Below are 19180 nucleotides of genomic sequence, written 5' to 3' on the forward strand. Positions count from 1 at the left end.
TTGTCACCCAGGCTGGAGTGCAGTGGTGCAATCTTGACTCACTGCAACCTCTACCTCCTGGGTTCAAGCGATTCTCCTGCCTCAGCCTCCAGAGTAGCTGGGATTACAGGCACCTGCCACCACGCCTGGCTAATTTTTGTATTTTCGGTAGAGAAGGGGTTTCACCATGTTGGTCAGGCTGGTCTTGAACTCCTGACCTCAAGTGGCCTGCCTTGGCATCCCAAAATGCTGGGTATAGGCGTGATCCACCACACCTGGCTCATCTTAACAATATTAAGTCTTCCAATCCGTGAATGTCTCTTCATGTATTCAGGTCCTTAATTTCTTTTGTTGGTGTCCCATAGTTTTCAGTGTACAAGTCTTGCACTTCTTTCATTAAATTTATTCCTAAGTATTTTGGGATTTTTTTTCTATTGTAAATGGAATTTTTTTCTTAATTTCATTCTCAGATTTCTAAAATTGCTGTTGTATGGAAGTACAATTGAATTTTTTTATGATTTATTTTTTCTTAATTTGTTTTTAGAGACAGAGTCTTTCTGTCACTGAGGCTGGAGTGTGGTGGTGCATTCATAGCTTACCGCAGCTTTTAACTCCTGGGCTCAGGTGATCCTGCCACCTCAGTCTCCTGAGTAGCTGGGACTACAGGTGTACATCCCCACACCTGGCTAATTAAGAAAAATTTTTTTGTAGAGATGTCGTCTTGCCATCTTGCCCAGGTTGGGCTCAAACTCCTGGTCTCAAGTGATCCTCCCACCTTGGTTTCCCAAAGTGCTGCGATTACAGGCATCAGCCACTTTGTCCAGCTATATTGATTTGTATCTTGCAAGTTCAGTAACCTTGCTGAACATATTTATTTTTAATAGTTTTTTTATGGATTCCTTGGCATTCTCTCTAAATAAGATCATGTCATCTGCAAATATACAGGGTTTTATTTCTTCCTTTCCATTCTGTGTGGTTTTATTTCATTTTCTTTCTTTATTACCCGGGCTAGAACCTCCAGTACAATGTTGAATAAAAGTGGCAAGAGCAGGCATCCCTATCTTGTTGATCTTAAGGGAAAAGCTTTCAGCCTTTTGCTGAATGTGATGTTAGCTGTGGGTGTTTCATAGATGTCCTTTATCCATGGATGTTTGAAATAAACATCCTGTTTCCTGTTTTCCAAGCACACCATATCATGTCATACCTCTAGGCTTTACAAACATTTGCTGAAAGAATAAACAAATATTACTCAACTTTTGGAATATCTACCATGTGTCACACATTGGTTTCTAAGTTGAATAAGACAAAGTTCCTGTCCTCAAGGAGCTGCAAACCAAAAATAAAATTTGAAGGCCTCCCACGTACATCTGAATGGACTTCTTCCTTGGCTAGGGCACTCTAAAATTTAACCTGAAAGACTGTTTCAGACTATGATGGGAAGTGGGGGTCTGACATGCCTCATTGTACCCCTCTGGCACTAACATCAATACAAACCTTAAGTCTGATAAGAAACATTTACAGGCCGGGCGTGGTGGCTCACGCCTGTAATCCCAGCACTCTGGGAGGCCAAGGCGGGAGGATCACGAGGTCAAGAGATCGAGACCATCCTGGCCAACATGGTGAAACCCCGTCTCTACTAAAAATACAAAAATCAGCTGGGCATGGTGGCACGCACCTGTAGTCCCAGCTACTCGGGAGCCTGAGGCAGGAGAATTGCTTGAATCTGGGAGGTGGAGGTTGCGGTGAGCCGAGATTGCGCCACTGCACTCCAGCCTGCCAATAGAGCGAGACTCTGTCTCAAAAAAAAAAAAAAAAAAAGAAACATTTACAATCTATTTTCTCTGAAGCCTTCATCTTCATGATGAAACCTAGGTCTCCAAAACCCCCTATCTTACTCCAAACATTCCTTTCTACTGATAATTACTCTTTCAACCAATTGCCAATCAGAATGAATATGTTTAAATCTAACTATGGCCTGGAAGACCCTGGCCCCGCCTTTGAGTTATCCTACCCTTCCAGATCCAACCATTCTAAGTCTTATGCGTACTGATTGATGTATTATGTTTCCTTAAAATGTATAAAGCAAGCTGTACTTCGACCACTTTGGGCACGTGTCCTCAGGACCTCCTGAGGCTGTATCATGGGTGCATCCTTAACCTTGGCAAAATAAGCTTTCTGAATTGATTGAGACTTGTCTCAGATAATTTTTGGTTTACAAATTGGTGACCATGAAGGGACTCTGAGTGGATGTAGCCCTGACCTTTGACAAATCTCCTATCGGTGCTTGGCACCAGCTTGAGCTATCTTTATGGCTCAAATCAATAGGACAATTTGCTGAGGCTTGGGAACTCCCCTTTCTCCAGAGAATCCCTGATCTCTCAAAATTTGGTTGAGATCTAAAGTTAGTTTGCTCTACAACTCCTTTTCTGGAGTTATACTTGCTTCCAACAAAGAAGGCAAGTTTTCCTGCTTCCATGATGTTGGAAGGCAGGTAACAGGTAACTCCTTTTTGGAGTCTTAGCTAATATCTAATGGGGAAGGCAAGTTTGAGTTTCTTCCTGCTTCTAGGATGGTAGAGAGTAGTCTTCAACCTGAGACCCATTTTTAGGTAAGAAGCTGATTTGGTTTTCTTGCTTGCTTGCTTGCTTGCTTGCTTTTTTTTTGTCATGAAAATTCTCCATAATGACTAAAGGTTAAAGTTGACAACCAGCTGGTCTTAATTTCTCCTTACCATTACAGCGCTAAGTGATCATATTGTTGGTTTTTTTGTTGTTATCCCTTTCTCCCATTGGATTTGACTAACTCTACCTGTCTTGGTCAAATCCTAATGAGAATTCCAAATTATGGGGAACAAGGCCTCTGAATAAGCTAAAATTTCTCACAGCTATAAAAAGAAAAAAAGAAACCATGGGCTTAGTTTCTGTGTTCGCTGTCTTAATTTTCATTCATCCTATTCCTCCTTCCCCTTTGCCATCTTCAGTACCAAGAAAAAATCTAGAGAAGGCTTCTAATGACTCGAATTCCTCAAATAACTCAAAACAAAGGTGCCACTCATCCCTTTTGGAGTGTTCTGTTTTCTTTTTGAAGTTTCAAGAGTCATAGGCAGATTCTTCTTCGGTCTGAAGTTCTGCTCTCCTGTATTGCATTACCTGACCTCTTTGGCTTTGGGGGATACCAAAGATTACTTTGCACTGTGTGAGCATTTTACCTTGGTGTGTATAATGGCAGACAAGTGCTACAAAGTTAGGGGTGGCTAAGAACAGTTTACAGAGAGTGGTCTTAGATTTTTTTTATTCCTTCTGGGAAGATATTTAGGATCCTAACTCTAGTTTGGAGGTACATTTTAAAAAGTGTCTTGTCCAGCTGGATGCGGTGACTCATGCCTGTAATCCCAACACTTTGGGAGGCCGAGGTGGGTGGATCACGAGGTCAAGAGATCGAGACCATCCTGGCCAACATGGTGAAACCCCGTCTCTACTAAAAATACAAAAATTAGCTGGGCATGGTAGAGTGCACCTGTAGTCCCAGCTACTTGGGAGCCTGAGGCAGAAGAATTGCTTGAACCCAGCAGGCGGAGGTTGCAGTGAGCCGAGATTGTGCCATTGCACTCCAGCCTGGTGACAGAGCGACACTCTGTCTCAAAAAAAAAAAGTGTCTTTTGCATTGCCTTTCCTCCTGAAATTAGTCTTGATTGGCTGCTCTGTGCATTTGTGGGAGGAAGTGAACTGTCCTTTTCACAGATAAATGAGAGACTGAGTTTCCACAGCTCCAAAGAGAAAGGGCATTTTGCTCTTCCCAGTTGAAAGGTACCCCTGAGTGACAGGGGGCTGAGTGGGAATGTTGAGGGGTTGAGCCCCCATGATGAGCAGTGGCCCTACGGGGAACTCCAAACAAAATTAGTTTAAAAAGGCTCATCCAGGAAGCACATATAGGAGTTGGTCACCCCATGCTATCAGCCCTCCTGGAGATGCTAGACCTCCAGAGTAAGAAACTGAGACACACTGTGTGTGACACACTGTGGAGTCCCACCCACAACCAGCACACTTTGCCCCACTCCACCAAACTCTAGGCCACAGCTTAGTTCCTCCTTTTAAGAAAAAATGTGGGAAATGAATTATCTAGGAATGAGGACAGACAAGGAGAATGACCCCTCTCAGGCACACTGTTTGGTTTTATGACCCTCTACTTGCAAGTGGTTGTGTAAATGGAATGGCACACCAGGTTTTCTAATACTCCAGCTGGCTACACATCGGGTCTGCTCTTGTGCACATTTTAAACTGATGGGCAAATCACCTCAAGGAGAATTCAGAGCCTGAAGGTCAATCTGCAACTATAAAGTTCCGAAGTTCTCTATTTCTTTGCTTTCTTTTCTGTCTGCTTTAGGTCTGCTGTTACTTTTCTACTGAGATAAAATCCACTGTTTGTATCCAACCATTTCTTTTGTTATTGTTTTTGCAAACCAATGAGTTTGTATTAATATCTCATGGCTAACGTTCTGAAGTAAAAGCTGTAGGATCTTTGGTTGTATGAGTGCGTATGTGTGTTTATGTGTACATACATGGATTCTGTTGTATTTTGGGTCACAAGGTAAAAAATTGGCTACCAATTACAGATTATCCATAAATTAAATAATAAGCCCAAATGCATTTCAAGTTTACATGACTTAAGTAAAATCTTTAATAAGCTAGCTTTAAGATTATTGGCAAAGTAATATTTGAAATGTCTTAAGAATTGTCAGCATACATTTTTGTTTGCATTTATTGATCAAGTGATTTCATACTTATCTCTGCTGAATACTATAAGGTGTCAAAATTTGGCATAAGGGTTATAAAACTATAAACCCAGCAAAAAACATAATGATTTTTGTTTGTGTCATTTTTAATAAAAAAGACATTAATATTGTTGATTTAATGAAAACGGCTAAATCTTGAATTATTGGTAAAATAATCATATATTTAATCTTAAGGTACTTACTTAGGTAATCACTTGAAATTCACAGGCTGTAAAAATGGTTGACAGGGAAATAACTTTAAATAATGACTATCACAATTTTCATAAATAATCTAGTTTCTCTCTCTGGAGGTCTATTTTCACATTGCTATAAAGAACTATCCAAGACTAGGTAATCTATAAAGGAGAGAGGTCCATTGATTCACAGTTTAGCATGGCTGGGGAGGCCTCAGGAAACTTACAATCATGGCAGAAGGTAAAGAGGAAGCAAGGCACCTTCTTCATAAGGCAGCAGGAAGGAGAATGAATGCAGGAGGAACTACCAAACACATAAAACCATCAGATCTCATGAGAACTCACTCACTATCATGAGAACAGCATGGGGTAAACCACTCCCATAAGTCAATTACCTCCACCTGGTCTCTCTCTTGACACATGGGGATTATAGGGATTATAATTCAAGACGAGATTTGGGTGGGGACAAAAGCCCAACCATATCACTAGGTAAACTATTAAAATAATTAGGTAAATGTAATAGAAACTTGTAAACAAACTTGTCATAAATTAGAACTAAAGTTAAATTAAATATTTCATTAAATGTCTAGGTATTTTCCAATTAAAAAAATTATAGTGTAGGAGAACATTCTTTTTAAAAAATACGTTCTTATTAAAAGGTCAATAATTTTTGTCTATTCAAAGCTTATTTAAATGTTATGTGTAAAACAAGGTAAAAGGAACCAGGAAATAAGAGAGATGCAAAAAAAGTTATAGAAATAAAGAGGTATTTTTGGCAAGAAAGCTTAAAAGAATTTTATATGAGAAAGAGTCTTGTATGGTGAATTTTTGTTCTAAAATAAAATGAATGGTTGTTCAAGAAAATAAAATGAATGGATTGTTCAAGAAAGAGGCATATTTAGGACAAGCCAAAAGTCCAAGCATGTTGTAAATGGTCTAAGTTGTAATAAGATTAGTAAAAAAGGAATTTATAAAAATGCAATTAATTGGCTATAATTAAAGGAAATTATAGTAAATAGTTTTTCTAAAAATTGAACTTTGATATTAAAAATACACTCACAAAAACCTAAAGAATTGGTTAAAACAAGATTTCATTTAAAATGGAGTTACTTAATATAATATGGTTAGGCTTTGTGTCCCATTTTCATCTTGAATTTTAATTTAACATCCCTCCCAAGTCTTGAGAGAGAGACCTGGTGGTAGGTGATTGGATCATGGTGGGGGTTTCCCCCATGCTGTTCTTGTGATAGATCACGAGATCTGATGATCTGATGATTTTATAAATGGCAGTTTCCCCTGGGCTTTTCATGCTCTCTCTTGCCAGCTGCCATTTAAGATGTGCCTCCTTTCCCTTCCACCATGATTGTAAGTTTCCTGAGGCCTCTCCAGCCATGCAGAACTCTGAGTCGATTAAACCTCTTTTCTTTAAAATTACCCAGTCTTGGGCAATTCTTTATAGCAGTGTGAAAATGGACAAATACACAATGCAAGAATTTTTTGATTTTTAAATTCTAGAATCTATTTCTTTTTGAAATTATTCAGATTGATATCTCAGAAGCTGTACCCTGCTATTTCAGCATCTTCCCTCTTTTGAGAAGGCCTGGGATGGTAACTCTCTCCTTCAACTTTTGTTGTAACTTTAAAAATTAATAGTCTAATGTAAGGGAGAAAATTTTTGAAAATGGGTGAATAAAAAATCTTTTGGGTCTGCTTTTGCCTGCATGTCTGTTGTATCTATATGTTTACATGTGTCATGAGGAAGTGATATTTCACTATTAAACTAAACTGTATGAAAGAGTTCTAATCATTTGACTTAAAGAAAACTAACAACTTATCAGACTGATAGAACCTAGCTCAGATCCCCTTTAATTCATGACTTTGGCAGTCTTTGGTAAGATTAATTTGGTAAATTTAATCTCAAAATTCTGTGCAATAGTTTAAAATCTTAAAATCATGTTATGTTAAATTAAGTAACCTTAGGTTTTTTTTCCCACTAGGAGTTTGGGTTACTAAGAGTTAAAATAGTAGGAGCATAAAAGGTGTTTTTGGTGAAGTTTATAAAACACAAGGATGTGATTCTTGCTAAAAAAATGTAATTTTTTTCTAGTTGAGAAACCATTTAAGAGTCACTTTAAGGTAAAGAAAAAATTACAGAGATAAAACTAAATGGATAAAAAGAAAAAAATTAAGCCAGGGCAACAAAAGTTACTTCTGAGACCTGTGGTTACAGAGAAGATAGTTAATGTGAGGGAAGGGCAAAACCAAGTAACTATTAAACCATAGGGTATAATGTAAAGGAATTGTCCCATTTTGTAGGTTGGTGTCATCAGCTTCTTGAGAAACCTTTACTATAGTGGATAGTAAAAATATTATATAATTACTTTTAGGACAATTCCTTAATTTTAAATGCTACAGAAGGAAAGAGCTTGTTTGGATTGATGTAAGACCCACATCTCACTATTAAACAATCACTGATAACTACATGTGATCCAAATGTACAGAGGGTTATTTCTGAGGAAACAACCAGCCTAGTGGCCACGGTAAGATCTGTTTTCCCTGAAAAGGGGACTGCTTGACTGCCCTATAAAATACAAAGTAGAGCACCTCAGAGGAAGCACTTAATATGCTTCATATGTGAGCCAAGTGGGATTGGCTTTATGATGACCAAGATATTCTCCCACTGAATATGCCTATTACCCACGTCATGGTAAACCTGGAGGTTAAGGGGACCCATTTTTACATGGGTACCCTTCCCACAGAATCATGCAACTCTTTGAGAGGCCTTATCAAATTTGCTGTCCCTCGTGGGGCAAAACACATTGAAGTAATTAATTTAAAAAAAAAAAAGAGAGAAAGGAAAACCAGAGTCGAAGGACTCTCCCCAGAAGGAGTGATGGAAATATCACCCATTTTGGATGGTTATTCACTATTTGCCTCAGATTGGAAAATTAAAAAAAAAAATCAAAAGGCAAAGGTTATCACGAGAAAGCTGACATTGCCTAGGGCAATGCTGGGGCAAATTAAGATTAAAAAATTGGCAAAAGAGCCTGAGTCCCTTGATTCAACTCCCTGGGGACCCAAGCCTTTTTTCACCAGAAAAGGTAAAATGGTCTGGGGATAGAAAAGAAAAGTTCCTGTGACCAGAACATAAAAATGTACAGATTGGGCCGGATGTGGTGGCTCACTCCTGTAATCCCAGCACTTTGGGAGGCCAAGGCGGGTGGATTATGAGGTCAAGAGATGGAGACCATCCTGGCCAACGTGGTGAAACTCTGTCTCTCCTAAAAATGCAAAAATTGGCTGGGCTTGGTGGCCCAGCTACTAGAGAGGCTGAGGCAGGAGAATCACTTGAACGTGGGAGTTGGAGGTTGTCGTGAGCTGAGATTGTGCCACTGCACTCCAGCCTGGCGACAGAGCAAGACTGTGTCTCAAAAAAAAAGTACAGGTTGATGGGATTATGAAATTTGAGATGTTTACATAAATAGGCTTTATGTAAGGTAGTTGTAACTCCTTTACCTAAATGTCTTATGAAAATGGTTATTGTCTGGGAGGTTGAGGTTGCAGTGAGCCAAGATGGTGCCATTGCACTCCAGCCTGGGCAACGAACTAAACTCCGTCTAAAAAAAAAAAAAAGAAAGAAAATGGGTATTGATTGTATCTAATTGGGGGGTGTTTTCTCTATCTAGTGCCATAAAACCGAAGGCATGTAAATCTGCTCTTTCAGAAATGTTAATTGGACTTGCCAAATGGGAACTAGTAAGATTGCCTGAGCCCACAAAGTGTAGGGTAGAAGCTGGAGTGCTAGTCAAACAAATCCGCCACTTTATAGCCCTTTGTGGAGCGTTTATTCGTGCTGATGGCAAAAGACTGTGGGCACTTCCCAATGACAATGACTGGGCTAGAGAATTTCCACTTGAGGGGCATTTACTGCCTTGCTATGGAATGTTGACTGAAGCTATCTTATGCCAATGGAAATAATGGTGCCCAAAGGAGTTCCATGACAAAATAAAAATGGTTTACATAAGATCTTGCTACCTGAGGATACAAGGAGGAGATACTCATGAGCAGGAAGCCTCTTTTTTTTAAATTTTTTTCCCTAGGACTGATTCTAACTATGTGAGGAGCTACTAGATTCTACAGTGCCTGATAGACAACTCTCATTAGCTATTTGGCTTGTGAATGGCAGTTCCAAGGTGAACAAACATCCAGTTTGAAAGCCCCTGTTCTGGTTATAGAAGAGTCAAACAAATCTTTTTCTTTTGAGTTATTTATAGTTTAAAGCAACTGGGTGAAGTATGTGTTTGTAAGCAAATTTGCCTTTCTATCTATCTGAGTTCTCTAAAATTTGGATTGTGAGTTCATGACAATATAGTCATTTGCATAAGCTTAGTAAGAGTCTTTTAGAACAGAGTAATTGGAGACACTGGTTATTTTGCCAAGGCTTTGACTAGAATAACATATTTGTAGGTAAAGTTCCAGCAAAGCCAACTTAATAGGAGCCTATATGGCCAAACAATTCTTGCTGCACTTTATATGAATAATCAGGCAAAGTATAATAAGCCTAAAACTTATTTTGCACACAAATTTCAGCCCTGACTTTTGTTTTTGAGTGCAGATTGAATAATGAATTATTTCTTGGCTACAATAATCCTCTAAAGAGTATCAGATTATAATTTTTCTTCATATTTTTATTTGGTACTCTAATAGAATAGCTCCCTTTTTCTGTTCTGACACACAAATATTCTTTTGATTGTCAAAATATTTATGTTATTTATCTCTCCTTGTTTTATTTCCTAGGAAACCAAAATCATGGTACTCTGAAGACCAGGGATGTGACTCTACCTCATTTGGCATCCCACTGGGCTGGATCTGTTATTCACTGAAAATGCCCTGCTGCTAAGACTATATAAGCACCCTCTCTCTGAGCCCAGGGACTGTTGTGGATGAGGTGGATGTGTGAGATTGTTAAGGGTTGGTTTTAAGGGATAGAATTAGGTCAAGGTCAGGCCCTCCAAATCAAGGATGGGTACAAAGACACGTAAACAGATGGTAAAATAAAGGACTTTGTCTTCTAAGCTATTATGTGTCATCTTTGCATCCATCCCAACCATGAAGAATTTCCTGGCTGGGCGTGGTGGCTCACGCCTGTAATCTCAGCACTTTGAGAGGCCAGGAGTTCCAGCCCAGTCTGGACAACATGGTGAAACCCCGTCTCTACTAAAAACACAAAAAATTAGCCAGGCGTGGTGGCGTACACCTGTAATCCCAGCTACTCAGGAGGCTGAGACAGGAGAATTGCTTGAACCCGGGAGGCAGAGGTTGTAGTGAGCCAAGATTGAGCCACTATGCTCCCGCCTGGGAAACAGAGTGAGACTCCATCTCAAAAAAAAAAAAAAAAAAAAAAAAAATTTCCTACTTCCTGTAGAATTAAAAGAAAATAATTACTGATAGGCTAAAGATACCTTGCGACTCACCCAGCCTCCTGGGTATAATACTCCCAGTTATAAGTTGTGCTGATAGATATATATTAAATCTTTTTTTGAACAATGCTTATGTTTTATATAGCTAATTGCTGTAAGTCTGTAACTAAAACCAAGATTACAGTAGCTTAATGCATAGAAGTTTAAAAATAAGTCAATTTGTAACCTCTCCTGTGGCTTTTGTTTGTTCACTTTCTACTTAGAAAAAACAATTTTAAGGGGTGAATGCCTGTGCATGTCCATTCCTATCTAGCCTAGAGCAATTAATTGACTGTAAGTCTTGTTGACTGTAAGTCCCTCAGCCATAGGGAGTCCCACTGAGGGACAAGACGGACCTGGGGCAGGCAGCCATGTCACCCAGGCAACGCTATGGAACAAAATTACAATTGGTGGCCATTGATGTTGTCTCTGGCAAATCTTGGCCAGACGGGGGAGAATGTAAACTAAAAATAAAACGCAAACGCCTCACCACCCACCCTGCAACCATCTGAATGGACTCCCCCCTCGGCCAGAGCACTCTAAAATTTAACCTGAAAGGCTGGTGTAGGTCATGATGGGAAGTGGGGGTCCAACATACCTCATTATATCCCTCCAGTGTTAACATCAACACAAACCTAAGTCTGATAAGAAACATTTACAATCTATTTTCTCTGAAGCCTTCATCTTCATGATAAAACCTAGGTCTCCAAAACCCCTTATCTTAACCCAAACATTCCTTTCTACTGATAATTACTCTTTCAACCAATTGCCAATGAGAATGTGTTTAAATCTAACTATGGCCTGGAAACCCCTGGCCCTGCCTTTGTGTTGTCCCGCTCTTCCAGATCCAACCATTGTAAATCCTGCACGTACTGACTGATGTATTACATCTCCCTAAAATGTATAAAGCAAGCTGTACTTCAACCACTTTGGGCACATGTCTTCAGGACCTCCTGAGGCTGTAGCATGGGTGCATCCTTAACCTTGGCAAAATAAACTTTCTAAATTGATTGAGACTTGTCTCAGATAATTTTTGGTTTACACAGCTTACACCTAGTGGGGGTAGTTTAAGAGACACTTAGGATACATTACCTTGTTTAATCCTCATAGCAACTCTTAAAGGAAGTTGGAAGCTAAGAGATTTGCCCAAAGTGGTAAAGCCAAACCAGGTGTGGTTTAAGAGGGAGGCCCTGGCACTGAGGTAGAAGTCTCAGTTTTCTGCTGCCACCTTCCAGAGAGCCAAGAGAACCCACTCTTGCCTTCCAAGGAATGTGCCCAAAAATTAGAAGAGTTGGGAAGGTGACTACAGTATGCATCCATGAAGAGCTCTCTGGGATCTAATCATGTCTCAGCTTTGTCACTCATTAGCTTTGTAACCTTGGGCCAGTTACTGAGTCTCTCTGACCATAAGTTTTCTCATCTTGTTTAAGAGAATAATAACGCTGTACTGAGCTTCCATTGTTTTTTTCTGAGTGACACCCAGTCCCACTTCTGCTAACAGTGCCCAAATTTTGCTTTCCCTATTCCCAGTTGGGAGAAATAGGGGTATGGGAGGCATGTTACTCTAGCTAGCCAGTGACATGCTCTCTGGAAATTAATCTTCAGTGGGATAACCCAAAGATTAAATTGCACTGGAGTTCATTTATCTAGAAGAAGCCCTGACAAAAATGTTGCTGGTTTTTGCTCCTCAGACAAGGAGTCTTCTCCGCTCCTGATTAGTTATTTTATGACTAGTTCTGCTTCTCCTTCATTCTGTGAGCTCCCACCACAACCTGCCCCACCAAATCTAATAATTCCCTTTTTGTGTAAGTTCATTAGAGCCAGTTTTTATTGCTTACAACAACAACAACAACAACAACAACCCCTAATTGATCCAAACACCTACCTTGCAATGCTGTAAAAATTAAATGATACGAAATGTGTCAAGTGCTTAGACCAGTTCTGGCAGCAGTGCAAGCAGTCAGTAAATGGTGACAGTTGCCTGTAAGTCACCACTCGGGGCAGGGCACAGGGAGGGAGAGGGGAGATTGTTATTGGTGTGCATTCCGCTGAGAAAAACCTTCCCTCAAGAGATAGGAGGACAAACAGAAGGGAGGGAAGTCCAGGCTATGATATGCTCGTTTATTCCAAATGTCTTTATTGAAACAGAATGATAGAGCAAGAAATAATGAGGTCTGGGAGGATGTCTTTGGGCGCAGGATGGAGCCCAGACCCAGTGGTTACAGCGTGGAGCTCTCTCCCTGTCCCCTGACTCTGGCCAAGGAAGTGAATGCAAAGCAGCAGGGAGGAGGCAGGGTGGGGACGGCCCTCTGAGCTCTCCGCGATGGCTGGCGTGAGGTGCCTCTGAGCCTTCTGGGCAGCCCTGCCTTCCCTACTCAGTCTTCCCGATCTTCTTGCCACTTTTCTGTGTGGGCCAGCCTCCCGCCAGGGTACTCAGAGGCCGCTCAGAGGGCAGCGTTGGGGGTGGCAAGCAGCGGGACGTGGTCACAGCGGGTAGGGGGTGGCTGCCGCAGCAGGGAAGGCCGGCGACACAGCTCCCCGTCCCGGAGCACCTCGGGCAGGAGCTTGCGCTTGGTCTCCGGCAGCAGCATAATGCTGAGAATGCAGAGGAGGGCGCAGGCCGCCAGCACCACGTGCTGCAGGAAGGCTCCATGGCCCATGTGGAGGCGCTGGGCCGGGCCGCTCAGCCCTCCAAGCGCCCCTAGAGCCATGATCAGGCCCAGGCCACGGCCCCTGGGGGAGACAGAGGAGGAGCTCAGCCCACAGCTGTGGCCTTGTCCAGCCCTTCTCCCGCAGTCCCCCTCATCCAGCCCGCAGGCCCTGTCCTCAGGGGTGGGGTGGGGTGGGGTGGGGGAGCCGGAGGCAGAGGGGCCTGGCTCTGCCCCTGGGGGCACCCCTGCTCTCACCGGACAGTGGTGGGGATGACCTCAGCAGCAAGGAGGGTGCTGAGGATGGCGGCAGCTTGGGAGGAGAAGAGCCCAAGGACAGAGAACGTGGTGATGGCAGCCTCGTTCAGATCTGCAGAAGCAAGAGGGATGAGATGAATGGAGGTGGGGAGGTCAAGGCTGGCCTAGTCCCGGGTGTCATCCCCTTGGCTCTCTGTTCCCATGGCTCTAGCTGGGCAGGCTCTGGGCATTCAGTAATTGACTGGGAGAGCAGATGGGGCTGTGCGGCCAGGTGGAGGCTCATGGAAGAGCTGGGCAGGGTCTGGGGCTTGTTTTGGGAGGCCTGTGCCAGAAGAAATGGCTGAGCCTGTCTGAAGCACCTCTGTTGGGGTTCCCTTGTTGAGCCCACACTGTGGGGAAGGTAGGATGCTCACAATCCCACAGGCCCAGCAGGACCAGGGAAGCAATGCCGGTAAGGGTCATAGAGAGAAGCAGGATGCCCCGGCGGCCAAATCGGTCCACGGTGACCCCCAGGAAGACACAGGCCAGGGCTGCGGTGCCGCTGGCCAGCAGAGAGCACAGGTAGAAGTCCGATGGGCTCCCTCCTCCTCCCACAGGCTGGTAGCAGTGGCGAATGGCATGGGCAATGAAGCTGTGAGAAGGGGTGAGGAAGCAAAGAACAGAGTCTGAGTCCCCTCCCTCAGCCTTCCACTGTGCTGATTGTCCTCTGCAGGGGTCCTCGGGCCTTCCCACCCAGCCAGCCCCCATTCCAGCTACTGGCCTGGCCCTCGGCCCAGACACCCAGGCTCACTTGGTGAAGCCCAGGATAAGCAGATTTTTCCAGATGTTGCGGTAGTTGAGGAGGGAAGCGAAGGAAAAGGAGGATGTTGCAGGGAGAGGGCAGGTATTCTCCAGGTCTTTGGGAGAGAGAGAGGAGCTGTCAGAAGAAAACCCTGAGATCCCAGGATCCTCCCACATGGGTGGTGGGGACCCTGGGAGAAGGTGGTACAGCTACAACCATGCAGAGGGCACCATCATGTGTGCAAGTGAGGAAACACTCACAGGGATCCCTGTCTCTTACCCTGCAGGGCCTCCTGGGCCTCCTCCCCCAGCATCTGCCCATGGGGCCGGTTTCGCTCAGCCAGGATCCTCAGCACAGACTGAGCCTCCTCGATCTGCCGCTTCACTATCAGCCACCGTGCGGACTCCAGGAACAAACCAGGCCAGCTGGGGGCAGGGTGGAAGGGGTATACTGTGAGGCCTCCCTTCTCCTGATCTAGGGGTGGGAAATGCGCACCTCTGAGGGACTGGGGCTGGGGTAGGCCTGGACCAGGGGTAGTTGGAGAAGAGGAGGGGTCTCCGGGATAGGGCTAGTTTGGATGCAGAGACGGGAATTGCCGGACAACAGGTGAAGGGTAATACTGACCCATAAAACAGGAAGAGGATGCAGGGAGCGGTGATCATTCGCTGTAGGAATCGCCAATCCTTAGAGACAAGTGCCAGGCCCAGGAACAGGAAGTGCCCTCCCACCCCCACCAACTCCCCTGCCAGGGCCACCCGAAGCCTCTGGGTTGGGTCGCACAGCTCCAGGCCTGGAGATACAGCAGGGGTGGAGAGAGGAGAGGGAGGCCAGGGAGGAAGAAGGCATAAGAGAGAAGAGGAGAGAGGGAGGGAGGAGGACAGAGAGCGAGGTCAGACCCAGAGTGGAGGCTGCAGCCATTGCCTCCCTTGCTAACCTCTGGGTGGCAAGGATTGGGGAGATTGTTCAGCCCTCTCTCCTCTCCTGCTCAAACCTAGGAGGGCTCTAGGGCCAGAGTCCCGGGTGAGTGTTCAACATTTCCAATTTATAGGCCCTTTCCCATCAGGCCTCTCATTTGACCTTCACATCAACCCTTGTCCAAGGTCGCACAGCTAGGGACAATCCTTGTCCCCGGACTTACTGCTGTCAGGGGAATAGCACCTTATTCCTTGGCAGCAGTAAGTCCAGGGCGAAGACTTTAAAGATTGTTGGGAGGGGGAGATAGGTGTAGAGAGAAGCAAGAGCCCTGGATTCTTCAAGGGCCTGGGCAGAAAGATAGCTGAGATTCTAGGCAGCTGAAATGTGGCCTAGGGGGCAGTGAGGATGGCCTGGGGATGCAGGCAGGTAGGCATGAGACCCAACGGAGGGAATTCTGGGAGGGTGCCACTTACGCATCAGGTAGACACCCAGGTCAACACCGGCAAGCAGAAAGCCTAGGAGGAATCGGAGGGCCATGACGCCTGTGGAGGAGCCTGCAGCAGCCCCTCCTACTCCACAGGGGCCCACCAGCCCCAAGGTCAGCAGCACAATCCCACGACGGCCAAACCTAGAAAGTGGGAAGGGCTTCTGGTTACCCAGACTCTCTGGTGGTGGGGAAGCTGCTGGGTAAGACCCAGCTGCACACTTCAGAGCTAGAGGTATGAGAATGAAGTTCTGGGAGCAAGAGTTGGACAGAGGCTTGAGAAGATGGGAAGGGATGGGGACCATGGGTGGGTGATGCCTGGCTACTGGGCACTGGGGTGTGGTTGTGGTTCTCTAAGAGGTGGGAACATTGACTCTTGGGCTATTGGTCAGAGATTAAGGCACTTGTCAATGGATGTGAGATCACTCAACAGAGGAGATGGGATATTGCTTAGGGGATTTGGGACCATTCATCCTTAGGAACAGAGCTAATGGTCAGTGGGCCTGGAGCTTGTCTTGCTCAGACTGTTCAGAGGAGATGTGGGAGGGGGGTTCATTGATATACGGAGTTGGAACTATTAACCTGTGGAGCGGAGGCCATTGGCTACTTGTACATGGGGATACTACTGGTCAGTGAAGGTAAAGCTAATGATATTAGGGGACTGAGTAATTGATTTTTGGAGATGAGACCATTGTTCCAGGGAGGTGGGACATTGGTCTTTAATACATTAAGAATGATCAGGCTGGGCACGGTGGCTCACGCCTGTAATCCCAGCACTTTGGGAGGCCGAGGCGGGCAGATCACGAGGTCAGGAGTTCAAGACCAGCCTGACAAATATGGTGAAACCCCATCCCTACTAAAAATACAAAAGTTAGCTGCGTGTGGTGGCGTGTGCCTGTAGTCTCAGCTAGTCGGGAGGCTGAGGCAGGAGAATCGCTTGAACCTGGGAGGCAGAGGTTGCAGTGAGCTGAGATTGTGCCACTGCACTCCAGCCTGGGCAACGGAGTGAGACTCCATCTCAAAAAGAAAGAAAAAAGAAAGGTCATTGGGGACATGGACATGGGTCTATTAATCCATAGGGTAGGACTATTGATCAGTGGGATGAATCTATTAATCCATGGGAATAATCAGTAAGGATAAGGTCACAGACCAGGGGAGATGAGACTGTTGGTAAGTGATGATGGTCACTAACTATGAGTTAGTGAAGACATGGTTACTGATTCTTGGAGGCTGGGCTATTGATCTTTGGGGATAAGACCATTGATCTATGGAGATGAAGATAGGGAGCCTCTGGTCATTGGAAAGGGGGCACCAATCCCTGGGAGTTAGGCTATTGATCTAAGGGGATGGGGCATTTTTCCATGAGGATGGGCTTATTGGTTAATGTGCTGAAGGCTACAGATTTTAGGAGACTAAATTATTGATCTTTGGGGATGAAACCATTGTTCCATAGGAATGAGGCTACTGGTCTGTGGCAATGAGGCCACTGATGCATAGGGATGGCCTATTGACCTGTGGGTTTCGGATCACTGGCCCACAGAGGTGTGTGACTATTGGGCAGTGAGGATGGGTATTGATTTTAAGGAACTGGACTATTGAATGTTGGGATGGCTTTGATCCATAGAAGTTGAGTTATTAATCCACTTGGATGGAACTGTGGATCAATGGGGCTGAGTCTAATTGGAAGTTTAGTGCAGTGAGAGCATCTGGTCAGTGGTGAAGGTGACCAGAATCAGAGATGAGATTTTTGATTTGTGGGAAGAGTTATTGGTTGCTGGGATTGGGCTGTTGATCTCTGGAGGTGAAGCTACTGACTCATGGAAACGGGGATTTCGGTGAGAGGATCTGAAAGCCCTGAGGATCCATGAGGGTGTGACTTTTAATCTATGGGCTATTCACCTACAGAGGGTTGGGTCATTTGGTGGCAAGCATGGGACTGTGGGTTATTGGGTCTGAGGATATTTTCTTTGGAGATAGTTATTGACTTGTAGGGAAGGGGCCGCTGGTCAGAAATGGGGTAATTTGTTTGTGAAGTTGAACTATTGATCAGTGGGAATGGAGCTGTTGGTGTTTAGGAATTAACATATTGATCTTCAGGAATGAGGTCACTGAGATGGAGCTAACAGTCCATGTGGGCTGTTAGTGGGGATGAGACTATTCTCTTTGGAAATGAAGCCATTGATTCACGGATAGGGGGCCACTAATTAGTGGGAATGGGACTAATAGTCCATGGAGGTCGAGTCATTCCCTTGCACGGAAGAGGTAGGGAAGGTGTATTTCTTGATGGGGAGTGAAGTTGAGACATGGATAGACCATTGAATAGAAGTCCAGAGAAGACGGCAGAGTCCAGCGAATCGTCTTCGACCTCCTGTAAACGCCCGCTGCTTGGGCTAGCTTCCCTAGCACCCCCTCCTTTCTACCAGCCCTGCCCCCACGACAGCCCTCACCTGTCTGCGGGGTAACCCAGGAACAGGTAGCCGGAGGCAAAGCCCAAGATGAAGAGGATCTGCTCCAGGATCACCTGCCAGCCCAGGTCACACACCAGATCCCACTGGGGATGTGAGAAGGGTGCAGCGGGCGTGAGGCCCCGCCCTCGCCGCTCTCTGCCCGCCCCCAGACCCTCGGCCCGCCTGGCCGCCTCACCTGGCCGATGGCGTTGGTGGTGAGCACAGGAAGGCCATTATAGTCCCAATCCTTGAGGCAATGGTTGAAGTCCGGCGGGGCGAAGCCGCTGCACGAGGGGTCGGTACTGGTGGCGACACGGCTGGCGGCGCTGGCTGCTAGGGCAGCGCTGGCGACGCTGACGCCGCTGGCATTGGGAGGCTGCTCCCAGCCAGAGGCATTAGGGGGGAAGGCCCCGTAGTGGCAATGCAGCGGGGGCGCCAGCGTGAAGATGGGGTCCGAGGCCATGCCCAGAGCCACGAAGAGCACCGGCAGGCAGCAGAGGCCGAGCTGCAGCTGCTGGCCGCCGCCCAGCGCCCCCACCTGGGCGAGCAGCGCCTCAAAGCTGAGGGGGCCTGGGGGCACGGCCAGCGACAGGCTGCTGCCCAGTCCGTCGCCGCCCGCGTCTCCCTCCCCCTCCCGCTCGCGCTCCCGCTCACCCTGCAGCTGCTCCGTGGGCACCGCATCTCCGAGGGTCCCGACCTGCTGTTGGGGGGCAGGGGGTGGCAGGAGAAGGGTGAAGCGGAGGAAACCGCAGAGCAAGGGCAGGGGGCGGGTGGGAGCGAGGGCTAGGAAGGCAGTCAGGGGCGGGGGATGCGCAGGAGGAAAATGCCAGGCGCTCCGCGGGGGCGGGGGTGCGGGGAGAGGATGGCGTCGCCACCTGGGGCTCGGGCACTTACTCCGTTGGAGGTGGGGGTGATCTCTACAGTGTTGTCGATTTTGCCGCCGCCCCCGCCATTGGGCTCGGGGGTCCCGGTGGCCACCCGGGGAGCCAGCTTGCCGACCGCAGGGGCCCTGCCGGCCCGCGCCGCAGGGATGCGCTGTCCTCTGGCCCAGTTGCGCGCCGGCAGCCCGGACACAGACAGCCCGAAGAGATCCCGCTCTGCAGCTCTGCAGCCGCGGGCGCCTCCTTGGTCTCTGCGATCTCTGCGCTGCTTTCCCCTCCCCTTCCTCTAGACTCTCCTCCCCTTCCCACGTCAGCAGAACCTTCGGTCCAGACTCTTCGTCAGAGAGAGGAAGGGGGGCCAGG

At 46.1% G+C, this 19180-nt stretch overlaps 1 protein-coding gene across 4 annotated transcripts; it reads right to left on the reverse strand.

Annotated features, from left to right (window-relative positions):
- Positions 1–12517: 12517 nt before the first annotated feature.
- SLC22A17 (solute carrier family 22 member 17) lies at positions 12518–19078 on the reverse strand. Of its 4 annotated transcripts, XM_063715527.1 has the most exons (10): positions 18831–19078; positions 18133–18633; positions 17937–18040; positions 15479–15633; positions 14715–14880; positions 14370–14515; positions 14100–14205; positions 13723–13940; positions 13310–13421; positions 12518–13136 (listed from the first exon to the last, which is right to left on the reverse strand). In XM_063715527.1, the coding sequence occupies exons 2-10, from the start codon at positions 18397–18399 to the stop codon at positions 12848–12850; spliced, it is 1563 nt and encodes a 520-aa protein (XP_063571597.1). In that variant the 5' UTR covers positions 18400–18633; positions 18831–19078; the 3' UTR covers positions 12518–12847. The 4 variants fall into 4 exon arrangements, with proteins under 4 accessions (XP_063571597.1, XP_063571599.1, XP_063571598.1 ...); XM_063715529.1 differs by lacking the exon at positions 14715–14880 and having other exon boundaries at positions 14370–14564; positions 18133–18636; XM_063715528.1 differs by lacking the exon at positions 14715–14880 and having other exon boundaries at positions 13669–13940; positions 14370–14564; positions 18133–18636; positions 18831–19072.
- Between the last annotated feature and the right edge of the window lie 102 nt (positions 19079–19180).

The sequence above is a fragment of the Pongo abelii genome, chromosome 15, assembly GCF_028885655.2.
Source record: "Pongo abelii isolate AG06213 chromosome 15, NHGRI_mPonAbe1-v2.0_pri, whole genome shotgun sequence".
NCBI classification, from domain to species: domain Eukaryota; kingdom Metazoa; phylum Chordata; class Mammalia; order Primates; family Hominidae; genus Pongo; species Pongo abelii.